This window comes from Chrysemys picta, chromosome 2, assembly GCF_011386835.1.
Source record: "Chrysemys picta bellii isolate R12L10 chromosome 2, ASM1138683v2, whole genome shotgun sequence".
NCBI lineage: Eukaryota > Metazoa > Chordata > Testudines > Emydidae > Chrysemys > Chrysemys picta.
Window position 1 is genome coordinate 83,046,594 of NC_088792.1, and position 15,084 is coordinate 83,061,677.

Here is a 15,084-nt window from a genome sequence, read left to right on the forward strand (position 1 = left end):
TATTTTTCTCAGGAACAATAATTTCATTGGGTCTTTCGTGTTCCCCTTGACCTTGGAAACTGTAACTCTTTTTGTTGCCACTAACATCATAGTTCAGAAATAGCCTCCCAGGCTTTGCTGGGAAAGGGGAAGATAATGGAGGTACAACTAATAATGTATATTTACTTTTTGTTAAACTAATAAAGTTATACATTATTGGCATTCAACTATAAACAAAGTACTAAATTAGGATTTGTCACTTCTTAAAAATTATCATCCTCCTTTCCCCTTCAATTCTGGCTTGATTTTTAGTAGACAATATTTTCTAGGACCGCTAGAGATAGCAATCAATGAAAAAGCAACTTTTGAATGCTGATGAAGAATAACATTGATCATCCTGGTAAGAATTCTCAAGATAGCAGCCACTGATACCAGATCAGAACTGAAGGGAGAAAGAGTGGGAGAGAAGACAAGCATATAATCAAAATTATGAAGTTTAAAGGCTATCTAGTTAACCACCAGAGCTAGAAATTAATGCATAACTGGCAACTTGGGAATCTCCCATTTTCCATGGTGTACATCATTTATTTCTAGTCTTGTTGGTTCTCTAGACCTTAAAAATGGTCACATCCTTTAGACCAGCAGTGCTCTTTAGCACTGGTCCAGGGCTTCTAATAAAGGACTGGTCCTGGACCTTGGAGCAATGAATTTTTTATTCCTAGGAGGGAAAAAATACAAACACTTAGTATGGCTTTGCAACCATTCAAATAGTCAAGAATAACGCAGGCACACAAAAAAAACCCCACTTTGTAGACTAAGTAATTGACAATTACATAAAAAATTAAACAGATTTATATAGTATGCTTGTGTGTCTAAGGGAAGACAGCAGGCCATACTGCTTTGATTTACCTTGTTGTAAATCTAGAGAAATATAAGTGGATTCAAAGTTACTCTTGGAGTTACACCAATGTATTTAAGAGCAGACTTTGGTGAAATATTTCTAATTTAGTGGAGTATTATTTGCATATGTCTAAATGTATGGAATCTTACCTGGAGGTGCTGAAACTTTAGCAGACCACAGCCATATGTCAGCATACACATCTTGTGCAGACTGTGAACTAGAGAGGCTAACATGGCACAGGATAGTTCGGGATAAAGTTCCATCAGCTCTGATTCACTCACTCCATTGTGGCTAACACTGATGAGACAGAGAACCTGTGTAGCCAAAACATTCATGTTTTCCTAAGTTTAACAACTGCTCAATGAGTAACTCAGGTATACTGAATCCCAAGACAAATACTGAATGCCAGGTTTTAAAACATAATATAGGATTCCTTGATACATTTAGTACACAAAGTACATAGTACAGTTACTGGGGGTGGGGTGAAAAACAGGCTTCACAAATTAATTCCACCTAAAGATGAAGTTATGGATGTACAATTCAGGCAAAATTCTGCTAGGTTACACTGGTGTCAATCTGGAGTCAATTTTATTGGCTTCAGTGGAATGACTGAATGATATACTGGAATAAATAAAGGCAATATTGGGCCCAACATAGCTTATAAGACATTGACTTCAGAAATCTTTCCAAAAATATACAAAACCATGTCTCTAGTGAACATTGTTACCCAAGCATTCTAGAAATATTTATGTAGTCTTACCTTTAATACAGTAACTGATTTCAAAATAGGGCCGATTTAGATTGGAAACATTATAGAAAGGGTAAATTATTCATCTTTGGGGTCCACATAACTACGACTGTTACGCAAATTTGTCAATTTCCATTTTACTACAGCAAATTAAATACATATTTTATCCTTCAAAAGGTGTTTTGTTGAAGCAATAAGGGAACTTCAGGGATTGCAGTTGTTCGAGATGCTATACAATATACAACAGTACAATATAAATATCTTAATCTCATAAGAACTTCATGCACCAAAATTGCCTGCAAATACAATTATAAGTATTACTGCTTTCACTTTCTGAGACAAATTTGTCCCTCATGTAACTTTAATGAGATGGATTTGGCTATTAACTTTTTTTTCTTCTTAGAATAACCCAAATATTAGATACTGGCTCTTGAATGTTTGTGGATCAATATCTTAACAGAAGGGCAACAAGATGGAGCAGTACTTAAGTGTCTGCTATAGTCCACCAAATCATACTAGAGAACAGGATGACTGGCTCCTTAAGCACCTATCTATAAAGTATAGAGAAAAAAAAGCTGTTATTATGGGGACTTCAATTTGAGTGACATATGGTGGAGCGCTCATGCTGTCAGTTCTAAAATATCCTCAGAATTTCTAAAAGTTACAGATGATTATTTTCTAACTCAAGAAGTGTTTCATCCAACACAGGGGAATTTTGTATTAGACCTTTTCTTGACTGAGAGGAATTGATCACAGAACTAAATATTTGTGGTTGCTTAGTTTAAGTGAACATCGCTTGATTATATATGTTAAGTGCAGAACAGGACACAGTCTCATAGACTCATAGACTTTAAGGTCAGAAGGGACCATTATGATCATCTGGTCTGACCCCCTGCATGCTGCAGGCCATAAAACCGTCCCTACCCCTTCCCTGGACTCTGCTGTTGAAGTCCCCAATCCTGTGTGTTAGTGACTTCAATCAGCAGAGACCCTCCTGCTAGTGATCCCTGCCCCATGCTGCGGAGGAAGGCGAAAAACCTCCAGAGGCTCAGCCAATCTACCCTGGAGGAAAATTCCTTCCCGACCCCAAATATGGCGATCAGTAAGAACCCGAGCATATAGGCAAGAGTCTCTAGCCTGACCCCTGTTAGCCATTATACTATTTACCTACCATTGCTTGGTATTCCTTGACTACTATGCTAATGCTATATATATTTGGCACTTTAAAAAGGGCCAATTTCACACAACTGAAAACAATGATGTGTCAAGTCAACTGGGAGAAAGAATTTACACAGAAAGATGTGAATGATAATAGAGAACTGTTTAAGAACATTTTACCCAAAAAACCACAATGCAGAATGAAAGGCTAAACTGGTCAAAAAACAACCCAGCTTAGAAGGGAAGTACCCTCCTCCCCCCCCCAAAATCAAACCAATACATAACAAATGGAAAAAAAGGGAAGCTGACGGTAATGAATATAAATCAGAGGCTAGGAATTGTAGAAAATTGATAAGAGAAGCAAAAGGACACCAGGAATAATTTATGATCAGTGGAGTTAAGAACAATAATAAGGAGAAGTTTTTCAAGTATATTGGGACCAAAAGAAATCCTAACAATGGTATCAGTCCATTACTAGAGGAAAATGGTAGAATTCTCAATAATAATGTAGAACAAGCAGAAGCATTTAAATAAATATTTCTTTTTAGTATTTGGAAAAAAGCCAGATGATGTAGTCCTATCATATGATGATGAAATATTTTCCATTCCACCAATAACTCAGGAGAACATTAGACAGCCGTTACTAAAGACAGACATATCTAAATCAGCCAGTCCGGAAAACCTGAGTTTTAAAAGAGTTAGTCGAGGAGTGCTCTGGATCATTGGTGCTGTTTTTCAATAAGTCTGGAAATATTGGGAAAGTTCCAGAGAACTGGAAGAAAGCTAATCTTGAGACAATATTTAAAAGAGATAAATGGGATGACCTGGGTAATTATATGCCAATCCACCTGATATCTATCCTGGACAAAATAATGGAATTGCTGATGCTGGACTCAATTAATAAAGAATTAAAGGAGAGTAATACAATTAATGGCAGTTGACATGGGTTTATGAAGAACAGATCTTGTCAAACTAACTTGATATCATTTTCTGATGAAATTACAGGTTTGGCTGACAAAGATAATAGTGTTGATGTAATAAATTTAGACGTCTATAAGGCATTTGACTTCGCACCGCACAACATTTTGATTAAGAAACTAAACTAAAATAAAATCAACATAGGACACACGAAATGGATTAAAAACTAGCTAATTGATAGATCTAAAAGGGCTAATGTGATCCTGGGTGTATAAATAGGGAAATATCAAGCAAGAGTAGTGTTGATATCATCTTTACTGTATCCAGTTCTCATGTCCACAATTCAAAAAGGATGTTGATAAATTGGAGAGAAGAGCCACAAAAATGACCAAACAATTGGAAAACATGCCATCTAGTGAAAGACTCCAGGAGCTCAAACTATTTAGTTTATCAAAGAGAAAGTTAAGGGGTGACTTGATCACAGTTTATAAGTACCTACAGGAAGAACATAACTTTGATAACAGAAGGCTCTTTAATCTAGCAGACAAATGTAAAACAAAATCCAATTTAGACAAAATTAAAAAATAAGGTGCACATTTTTAAGAGTGAGGGTAATTAACGACTGGGACACCTTATCAAGTGTTGGGGTGGATTCTCCATCTCTGGAAATATTTGAATCAAGATTGGATGTTTTTCTAAAAGATCTGCTCCAGTTTAAAGAGGAAATAATTCAGGGAAGTCCTCTGGCCTGTATTACACAGCGGGTCAGACTAGATGATCACCATGATCCTTCCGGCATTATATTCTATGAACCTATGAATTATAACTTTGAATCAATGAAAAGTCCTCAAATACTTTCTTTTTATTTAATTCACAGAAACTCATCCGGAGGAAAGGGAACACGTTTCTTCCAAAAGTTTCCATTGCAATGTTTGCTTACCTCTCTCATAAGGTGTTTGTCTTTATCATTCAGCATGGACTCCTGAACTGATCTCAGAACAAGTCCGTACAGCGATACTGTATCTTGACACTGGAAACACTGTTGAAGGATTTCATCAATATTTCCTGCACTTCCAGCACTGAGCGAATGGACAAGATTAGCTTTTTTAATATGTTAAATTTGACAACCATAAAGCGCATTTAAGCTATTAAAGATCTTCATCTTGTGAAGTGCTATGTGCCCTCAACTCCTTTCTGCCATTTCTGCGGCCCCAAGCAAAAAAAAAAAAAAAAAAAGCTGCGATCGGCGGCGGCAGTTCAGCGGCAGGTCCTTCGCTCCTAGAGGAAGTGAAGGACCTGCCGCCCCTCTCCTTTGGCCGCCCCAAGCACCTGCTTGTTAAGCTGGTGCCTGGAGCCGGCCCTGCTTCAGGAGGTGCGCAGCATCTTGCTGGATTAGAACCCAAAGAATTTAACACCTGAACACAACTACCAACATATGCCATAAGTGTCTCCCTTTTGTAATAAAAAAAAAAAAAAAAAGCAGCGATACCTTTACTTTAGCAGGCAACGGAATGGGAATGGGATTATATCACATTAAGAGACAGAAACGTAAAACTGGATGCTGCGATTTTATTTATAGAATCATAGAACTGGAAGGGACCTTGAGAGGTCATCTAGTCCAGTCGCCTGCACTCAAGGCAGGACTAAGTATTATCTAGACCATCTCTGTCAGGTGTTTGTCCAACCTGCTCTTAAAAATCCCCAATGATGGAGATTCCACAACCTCCTTAGGCAATTTATTCCAGTGCTTAACCACTCTGACAGTTAGGAAGTTTTTCATAATGTCCAACCTAAGCTTCCCTTGCTGCAATTTAAGCCCATTGTTTCTTGTCCTAGTCTCAGAGGTTAAGAACAATTTTTCTCCACCCATCCTTGTAACAACCTTTAAGTACTTGAAAACTGTTATCATGTCCCCTCTCAGTCTTCTCTTCTCCAGACTAAACAAACTCCATTTTTTCAATCTTCCCTCACAGGTCATGTTTTCTAGACCTTTAATCATTTTTGTGGCTCTTCTCTGGACTTTCTCCAATTTGTCCACATCTTTCCTGAAAAGTAGCGCTCAGAACTGGACACAACACTCCAGCTGAGGCCTAATAAGCACGGAGTAGAGCGGAAGAATGACTTCTCGTGTCTTGCTTGCAATACTGCTGGCTAATACATCCCAGAATGAAGTTTGCTTTTTTTGCAACAGTGTTACACTGCTGACTCATAGTTAGCTTGTGATCCACTATGACTCCTAGATCCCTTTCCGCAGTACTCCTTCCTAGGCAGTCATTTCCCATTTTGAATGTGTGCAACTGATTGTTCCTTCCTAAGTGGAGTTCTTTGCATTTGACCTTATTGAATTTCATCCCATTTCTTCTGACCATTTCTCCAGTTTGTCCGGATCATTTTGAATTTTAGTCCTATCCTCCAAATCACTTGCAACCCCTCCCAGCTTGTAACCCTTCCCAAATTAATACTTTTATTTTATAAAGTGCGTCTCCAGCAGCAACTAAGCAACTAAAAATAAAATATTTAAATAATAAAGAACAAGCAGCAATTGTGAGCCACCAATCACAAGGGTCCTCCCTTGGAGTCTCTAAAGTGAGATTGATGGTCTTTCAAAAAGATATGTGCTGGATCAGCCACAAGTTGCTGTGCTCAGTTATGTTCTTTGACACAGTAGGGAGGATGAATCCTCTCCACCTGCAGGAATTACAGGGTGAAATCTTATGTCCTGTATTACGCAGGAGGTCAGACCAGAGGATCATAGTGGTGCTCCCCTGGTCTTAAAATCTTATGGACTCATCTACATGGCCCCGAAGCTTGGACTATGTGGGTGTGAAGTGTTCCACTGTAGCTGTCCCGTGTGGACACTGCTAGTGCAAACTAAAAGGTACTTAGTTCACATTAACATAGACCTGTTTGAAGAGAAATACGTTAATGCACAGTAGGTACCTTTTAGTTCATACTAGCAGCAGCATTCTCATGGTGCACACTGGAGTTTACACCCCCATAGTCCACACTGCAGCGCAGTGTAGACATAGTCTAGGATGCAAAGCATCAGGCACATCAGCCCACAGACAAAGCACCTCTCAATATAAAAGGAATACTTCCCAATTAATATTTAAAAAGGGAATAAAGGGACTGATAGCTACAAAAAGAAGAGTGAAGCAAAAGGATGGAGAGAGACCTCGATTCAGAATAGGGAGAGGATAATATACTATATTCAGATTCAGTGGGTACCTAAATATTTAGCATCCAAATGGGATAGACCATTAATTCTGTATAGTGCTGCTTTCTTTTCTTTTTTTATAGAAAAATGGGGAAAATAACTTTCTATTTTCTTCTGCTAAAGCAGTTTCATCTCAACAAAGAATAATTCTTTTTCAATTGAACATTTTCTGATATGCTGATAAAGCAATTTGTATTTTTAAAATCTACAGACTTGCACAATAATGTCAGGCCATCTCAACTTACCAAGCAATCATTTTGCCCAAAAGAGTGACATACAAAGCATTGCAAGTTGTGGCAGAACGACAGTGTTTCTCAAGTTTCTTCTCCTAAGACAAGTGTTTAAAGAAACATTATAAGCCAATGTAATATTAAGCACTCTGAGGAGTTAAGGATTGACACTAAAACACCGATTGTGGATGTTAAAAAAGCACATCATGACTAGTGTACAAAACGTTGTGTGTTTTTCCATGATGTGGGATATATATAAGTGGCGGCTTCCTTTCAAGTTAAGGATCAAATAGGGCTAGATCATCTCAGGAGATGATCAGCACCTTGCTAGGATCAGGCTCCATGGATAGGATTCAAAATGGCTTCCTTGCACATGTCCAAGCATTTTTACTCCAAATACATATTATACTAAAACAGGAGGACATATCTGCAGAAAGATGGGTAAAAGTATAGTTCCTTTACTAGTAATTTATACTATTCCATCCATAGGCACCAACTTTCTCCAGCGCCGGTGGGTGCCCGCACCCCCCCCGCCCCTTTCCCTGCCCCTGGCCCCGCCCCAACTCCACCCTTTCCCTGCCCCTGGCCCCGCTCCCATCCCAACCCCATCCCTGAAGTCCCCACCCTAGCTCCGCCCCTTCCTGCCCCTATTGGATCCCTTCCCAAATCCCCGCCCCATCCCCAACTCTTCCCCCAGCGCGCCGCGTTCCTTCCCTCCCTGCCCCGAGAATCAGCTGTTTCGCGGTGCAAGCGCTGGGAGGGAGGGAGGAAAAGCAGGACGCAGCAGCACGCTCGCGGAGGAAGCAGAGGTGGGGTAAGCTGGAGTGGGGGTGGGGTGGGGCGGGGAACTGCCGGTGGGTGCTGAGCACCCACCAATTTTTTTCCGTGGGTGCTCAAGTTGGCGCCTATGATTCCATCTGAATTTGGTGCTATCAGCCTCTGGATAAAAATATTTACACCAAATCCTGTGTACAAGGGCTATAAGTTAACTAAATAAAACACATTTTCCTGGCTATTGAAACATTAACAAAAATAAGCTTTGGTCAGCTCATTTTACTCTTCCACATCTTTATAAATATTTATACTAGACTCTAGAGTGAAATACTTTCAACAGAATTACAACAGACATACCTGTTCTTTGGTCAATTTAACATCTGCACTGCTACATTCTGCACTAATGAGACATTTCACATCTTTAGAATTCAATGGCTCAAGATGAAGAGTTGGCCACAACCTTTTAGAGGGAGAGAACAAAATTACATTAAAATCCAGCAAAATAGTATGTGAAAGAAAAGAGACCTAACTACTTGAAGGGGAAAAAAAGAAGATATCAATGCAGAAATCTGAAACTACACTCTTCTGCTGTTAAAGGATTTTAATAATACAAAGTCACATTTGTATTTTTAACCTTGCCCTAAGACAGCTGACTACATCGAAGTACTGGAAGTCTGCATATATATATATATATATATATATATATATATATATATATATATATATATATATATATATAAGTATATTTAAACCCAGGCTACTTTGAAACCTCCCCAAAGAACAACATACCTCCATGCCTGAGGACATGTTTCCACGTTCACAGATACAATCACCCTTACATTCACTGGCAGGGGATCTATCAGCCATTTCATATGTTTTTCAGCTTGCTTAAAAACAAGTTTCAGAGCATTAATTCAAAATTCATTAAAAATAAATGCCACAAATCACTATCATCTCATTAACTGTTCAGCCCAGTGAAAACAATCTTCATTGCCTCCATTCTCTTAAAATTGTTCAGGGCCACATTTTTTATATAGAGCCAAACTCCCCTTTCTATATGCACCAGCATGGTGACAGCTTAAGTAAAGTAGTTAGCATAGTATCATGTAGACTCTCACCACCTACAGATTGGATACGTGACCTGACCAACAAATCAGTCCACAATTTTGGATCCACCCCCAGCAGACAATGCAATGAGACAGATCAAAAGGCAACGTGCTCTGGCAAATTCCAGAAATACCAAGTTTTATAGATAAATCAAATGACAATTTAATTCATCTAGTAAAATTGCAAATTATTTTCTACTTATTTTCTCTCTTACAGTAAATGTATTGTTTTACTGTCTCACTGTCACTACTAACCTGATATACCACTCCAAGTTTATTTGGCATTTGTAAAGGCCAAGTAGGTTGGAAATGTACCTGTATTTGGTCTATAGAGTCAATAATTATGATAATGCTGCCTTGGTGACGAGCAGAAAGTTTTTCCAGCCAACGAGGAAATTCTTCCAAGAGCTTAGCTGGATCCAATGTTAAAGGTGACACTAACCAAGAATGCTGCATGAGCTGCAAAATTATAAACATGCATAAAAATATTGCATCTTAAGAAATACTTAGGGGAGTTGGACAAAAAGACGCAGGTGGACCCAAGATAAAATCATTCACTCCTGGGGAGCTGATTTCAAACAAGTCCATATGAAGTTGTTTTCCCTTCACTGCATATAAGGAGCAAGAAATTAAGAAAAAAGGAGAACGTTTTTTGAAGTTCTTATATATTTAATTTTAGATGGACAATGTGAGGTTAAAAATCCCATGGGACCATCTGAGGAATAAGAAGTGTGGAAAATGTATAAATAAAAATGTGTAGGCTTTTAACAACACAGGGAAGAGTTGATTTAATCTTTCTGAAGGGCTCAGTCCTGTGCAGCCCTGAGTGACTTCTTTTGAAGATAAAGGGAGCTCAGATCCTGGCAGAATCAGGCCCCTCATTTATTCCACACATATCAGACATGTACTTCTAAAACAAATTAACATAGAAGAGCAATAGTCCAACTACAGTGTGGTGCCAATTGGCAAATGCAGCTTCAGGTTTCTCAATGCATAGACAAAACAGATGCCACCTGCTTCTTTCCTTGGCCAGATGGCAGGAAATAGTAAAAGAAGCTTATGTGGCTTTCTTTATAAACCATCAATATTTTTCATCAGAATCATAATTGATGACAACGTATTATGAAAAGCCTCAGAGAGGATATTTTAATTTATTTCTGATATATGATCAACTCAACAAAATGGGGCAATCATCATCTGTATCACCCTGATTGGGTACAGAGAGGGCCATAAGAACTTTAAATAGATTCTCACACACACACACACTGAATAATGCTACATGTGCTAAACAATAACTAGAGTACCTTTAAAGTAAGCCGTTTAATTATTAGTGCAGATTCTGAACTGGCAGACATGGGCCTCCCAACAAAGTGATAGAGAATTAGTGTGTTTGGTGAATGCTTCTGTTGCAGTTGAATCCTAATGGGGCAAAAAAAAACACACACCCACACATTCCCAATAGCCCACATTTTTGCAAATATATTCTTATTTCCAAAAAATATTATTGTAGATTCGTCAAATGTAATTATACATTTTAGCTTGGCATGTGCGGTATATACATAATAAAATAAGTCAGACAATTAATCATCCATAATTAAATATTTTACATCAGAATTTTCACTTTTGATCTCCATTGGACTAGAGGGATTTTCAGATACTAGCTACATTCACAGATTACAAAGATAAAACATCAAAAAGAGGAGATCCTTGGGGGAGGGGACAGTAATGAATTCCCTGATGGCATCTGCATTCAAGTGTTACTAATCTGAATACTGTCAGTTTATTTTATGGCAGCAGGTTCTATTGTAGATCATAAGAGACTGCAAGATGCATTTCTATAATAGGTTTCTGGATTTGGATCCTCCCTCCCATTTACCTCAGCAGGGTGACTTAGCGGAGGTGACACTTTCCCTTGGAGCCACCACCACCCTCATTCTCAGAACAGTGTACAGACCCCTGTGAAGGAGTTGAGGTTTGGGGTTCTCCGTGGCATTGTCCCCTGTGGGTTGTAACTGGTGCCTAGAGGGGAACAACTATTCAAGTGTTACTAAAAACAGAACTAGACTTTACAGGGTGCTTTTAGAAATTCAGTATTTTTCTAATGCTGGTTTCTCCTGCTACCAATCCAATGTTGTGCTGTTCTTGTTTGAAGTGTAATTTTAAAAAACGATTAACCATTGTTAAAAATACCATTTTGACAGGAGAAGAGATTTGCCAGAGCCTGGTCCTCCAGACACAAGAAGAGGTGGGATGGGTGCTGGTGCTGCCACTAGATCATTTAGACGTTCATAATACTGCAAACACAACAATTTAAGTTACAATGGCTCCAGTATTAAAGAAATACATATACGGATTAATTAATATACTGATTAATGCATCCTCCAAATATTTAAGCATATACTTAGCTTTATGAATGTTTAGTTCCATTGAAGTCAAGGGGACTAAGAGTAAAACAAAATATATGGCTACAGAAACAAAGTGGTTTTGTTGTTGCTTTTTTAATGGGGAAGGAAGAATGGAAAGTGCTAGAATCACTAAAAACTACTATTTAATACCTCTTACATAAAAAGTTTTAAAGCAGAAAATAATTTTTAAAAATTAGTTTGGGATGAATTTGCAGTACTAATATATGTGACTGACTAGTAGCACTGGTACAGTAAGACCTAGTACAAGAAGGCATGCAATTCCCCCTGCACCTCTGCTAATGTACTGCAATTTTGGCATGCCAGATCCCAGTGGTGTTCCAGACATGTGTCTCATGAGAATGTAGTACCAACTGTACTAAATTATTGTGTTGTGGTTTTATGAGGTAAGCAAATGTCCATTATGGACTAGAGTGAGACAAAAATTCATTTTAACGTGTGACAAGGCAAATTTGAATGTAGACCTCCAAGAATGGAAGGATGGTCCAGTGGTTAGTGCATTAGGTTTAATTCCCTGCTGCATCACAGACTTCTGTGTGACCTTGGGCAAGTCACTTAGCCTCTCTGTGCCTCAGTTACCCATCTCTAAAATGAGGATAATAGCTCTGACACACAGAGTGTCGTGAGGATAAATACAGGCACTAAGATACTATGTTGATGGGGGGGGAGGGAGAGCACATAAATAACTAAGATAGATAGCCAAGGACAAAAGGATAGTGCTCTAAAATTCCATGTCACCTATTGCTACAAGTAGTTATACTTGATTATACGGAACTGGCTATTTTTAGAAGCTACAAATTCTTATGGAGCCAGAAGTACAGAATAATATGAATGAAGAATAGCAGAGCACATTCCTTACAATTCTAAGAAAGGGAATTATCTCTGTGTTAACTTTTTAATTTCCATTTCTAAAATAAGTTAATCAAATTTACTGGAAAAACAGCATTCAAATTTGTCTCTGTTCCAGCTATTGGAGGCAGCACAGCAGACTGTATCAGGTTTGCCAATAATGTCTGGGACACAACATCTGTCAGGAGGAGATGGACAGTTTTCCAGGACTAACTCCTCACATCTGATCCCTATCATTACATTTTTGCATTCCAAAACCTCATGGAAGAGATTCTCTCCCATTACGGCCTAGCCCCTGTGTGCTGCTGTGGCAGTGTAGAGGAGCCATAAAAGTCCCTGAGCCTGGGTTCCCTCGGTACAGGTACTGCATAGGACAGCTGTCGGCTCACTTAGATTGTATCTAACAAAGAAATTATACTACTTTAACTATTCCCGTATGTTGTTAAAGTGGTGCAACCCCACAGTGTGAACGCATTTATAGGTGAATGGTATAGCTTATTCGTGTAAAGGGTGGAGGAACAGCTGCGCTGGTATAAGGCACCTTTATGCTGCTATAACTAGGGGTTATATATTGATTTAACTACTTCAGTAGAAAATTCATACCCTTAACCGAAATAGTTCAAATACAAAAACTGTGGATAGACCAGAGCTTACGCAGGACCCCTCGCGAGTCCTGGAACAGGGGGTGTGGTCATAGTGCATGGTACAACAGCCATTTTGAGAAGCTCCAGGTTGCAGAGCAGTTCAGACAGTTCAGGGAGGACTGCTGTAATTTAGAGCAGTTACAGCATGGGGCATTTTGGTTCCCAATCAGCCCAAAATCCCAGAGACAAAATGATGGCTTATAGCCACGTTTGCCCTGCCTTCTCGGAGCTGTGCTTGTGTGTGCTGCATCTCCAAGAGGCACAAGCATACATTGTCAGCCAGTTCCTCTAGGAAGCACAGCACGAAAGCACACCGACTTATTCAAGCAGCAACATAATTCCTCACCAGAGGCACTTTTCACAGATTCCTCTAGATATATTAATTCAATCCTTTCTAGGTGTATCTCATAGACTTTAAGGTCAGAAGGGACCATTATAATCATCTAGTCTGTCCTCCTGCACAACGCAGGCCACAGAATCTCACTCATCCACTCCTGTAACAAATCCCTAACCTATGCCTGAGTTATTGAAGTCCTCAAATACTGGTTTAAAGACGTCAAGGTGCAGAGACTCCTCCAGCAAGTGACCCATGCCCCACACTGCAGAGGAAGGCGAAAAACCTCCAGGGTCTCTGCCAATCTGCCCTGGAGGAAAATTCCTTCCCGACCCCAAATATGGCGCTCACTTAAACCCTGAGCATGTGGGCAAGACTCACCAGCCAGCACCCAGGAAAGAATTCTCTGTAGTAACTCAGATCCCACCCCATCTAACATCCCATCACAGACCATTGGGCATATTTACCTGCTAATAATCAAAGATCAATTAATTGCCAAAATTAGGCTATCCCATCATACCATCCCCTCCATAAATTTATCAAGCCTAGTCTTGAAGCCAGATATGTCTTTTGCCTCCACGACTCCCCTTGGAGGGCTGTTCCAGAACTTCACTCCTCTAATGGTTAGAAACCTTCATCTAATTTCAAGTCTAAACTTCCTAATGTCCAGTTTATATCCATTTGTTCTTGTGTCCACATTGGTATTAAGCTTGAATAATTCCTCTCCCTCCCTGATATTTATCCCTCTGATATATTTATAAAGAGCAATCATATCTCCCCTCAGCCTTCTTTTGGTTAGGCTAAACAAGCCAAGCTCTTTGAGTCTCCTTTCATAAGACAGGTTTTCCATTCCTCGGATCATCCGAGTAGCCCTTCTCTGTACCTGTTCCACTTTGAATTCATCCTTCTTAAACATGGGAGACCAGAACTGCACACAATATTCCAGATGAGGTCTCACCAGTGCCTTGTATAACGGTACTAACACCTCCTTATCTTTACTGGAAATACCTCGCCTGATGCATCCCAAGACCGCATTAGCTTTTTTAACGGCCATATCACATTGGCGGCTCATAGTCATCCTGTGATCAACCAATACTCCAAAGTCCTTCTCCTCCTCTGTTACTTCCAACTGATGTGTCCCCAATTTACAACCAAAATTCTTGTTATTAATCCCTAAATGCATGACCTTGCACTTTTCAATATTAAATTTCATCCTATTACTATTACTTCAGTTTACAAGGTCATCCAGATCTTCCTGTATGATATCCCGGTCCTTCTCTGTATTAGCAATACCTCCCAGCTTTGTGTCATCCACAAACTTTATTAGCACATTCCCACTTTTTGTGCCAAGCTCAGTAATAAAAAGATTAAATAAGATTGGTCCCAAAACCGATCCCAGAGGAACTCCACTAATAACCTCCTTCCAGCCTGACAGTTCACCTTTCAGTATGACCCATTGTAGTCTCCCCTTTAACCAGTTCCTTATCCACCTTTAAATTTTCATATTGATCCCCATCTTTTCCAATTTAGCTAAGAATTCCCCATGTGGAACCATATCAAATGCCTTACTGAAATCGAGGTAAATTAGTTCCACTGCATTTCCTTTGTCTAAAAAATCTGTTACCTTCTCAAAGAAGGAGATCAGGTTGGTTTGGCATGATCTACCTTTTGTAAAGTCATGTTGTATTTTGTCCCAATTACCGTTGACCTCAATGTCCTTAACTACTTTCTCCTTCAAAATTTTTTCCAAGACCTTGCATTCTACAGATGGCAAACTAACAGGCCTATAGTTACTCGGATCAC

General features: G+C 39.2%; 1 protein-coding gene across 3 annotated transcripts in view; it reads right to left on the bottom strand.

The window, feature by feature from the left end:
• NPHP3 (nephrocystin 3) overlaps positions 1–15,084 on the bottom strand; it is a 46,418-nt gene that overhangs the window by 13,557 nt on the left and 17,777 nt on the right. For all 3 annotated transcript variants that reach the window (XM_024107736.3, XM_024107745.3, XM_042841274.2), the window contains exons 10-17: positions 11,222–11,325; positions 10,336–10,450; positions 9,347–9,490; positions 8,715–8,812; positions 8,283–8,385; positions 7,167–7,249; positions 4,645–4,783; positions 1,030–1,194 (exon numbers count right to left, since the gene is read on the bottom strand). In XM_024107736.3, coding sequence (XP_023963504.2) covers positions 1,030–1,194; positions 4,645–4,783; positions 7,167–7,249; positions 8,283–8,385; positions 8,715–8,812; positions 9,347–9,490; positions 10,336–10,450; positions 11,222–11,325 — 951 coding nt within the window. The remainder of the gene's footprint in view (positions 1–1,029; positions 1,195–4,644; positions 4,784–7,166; positions 7,250–8,282; positions 8,386–8,714; positions 8,813–9,346; positions 9,491–10,335; positions 10,451–11,221; positions 11,326–15,084) is intronic.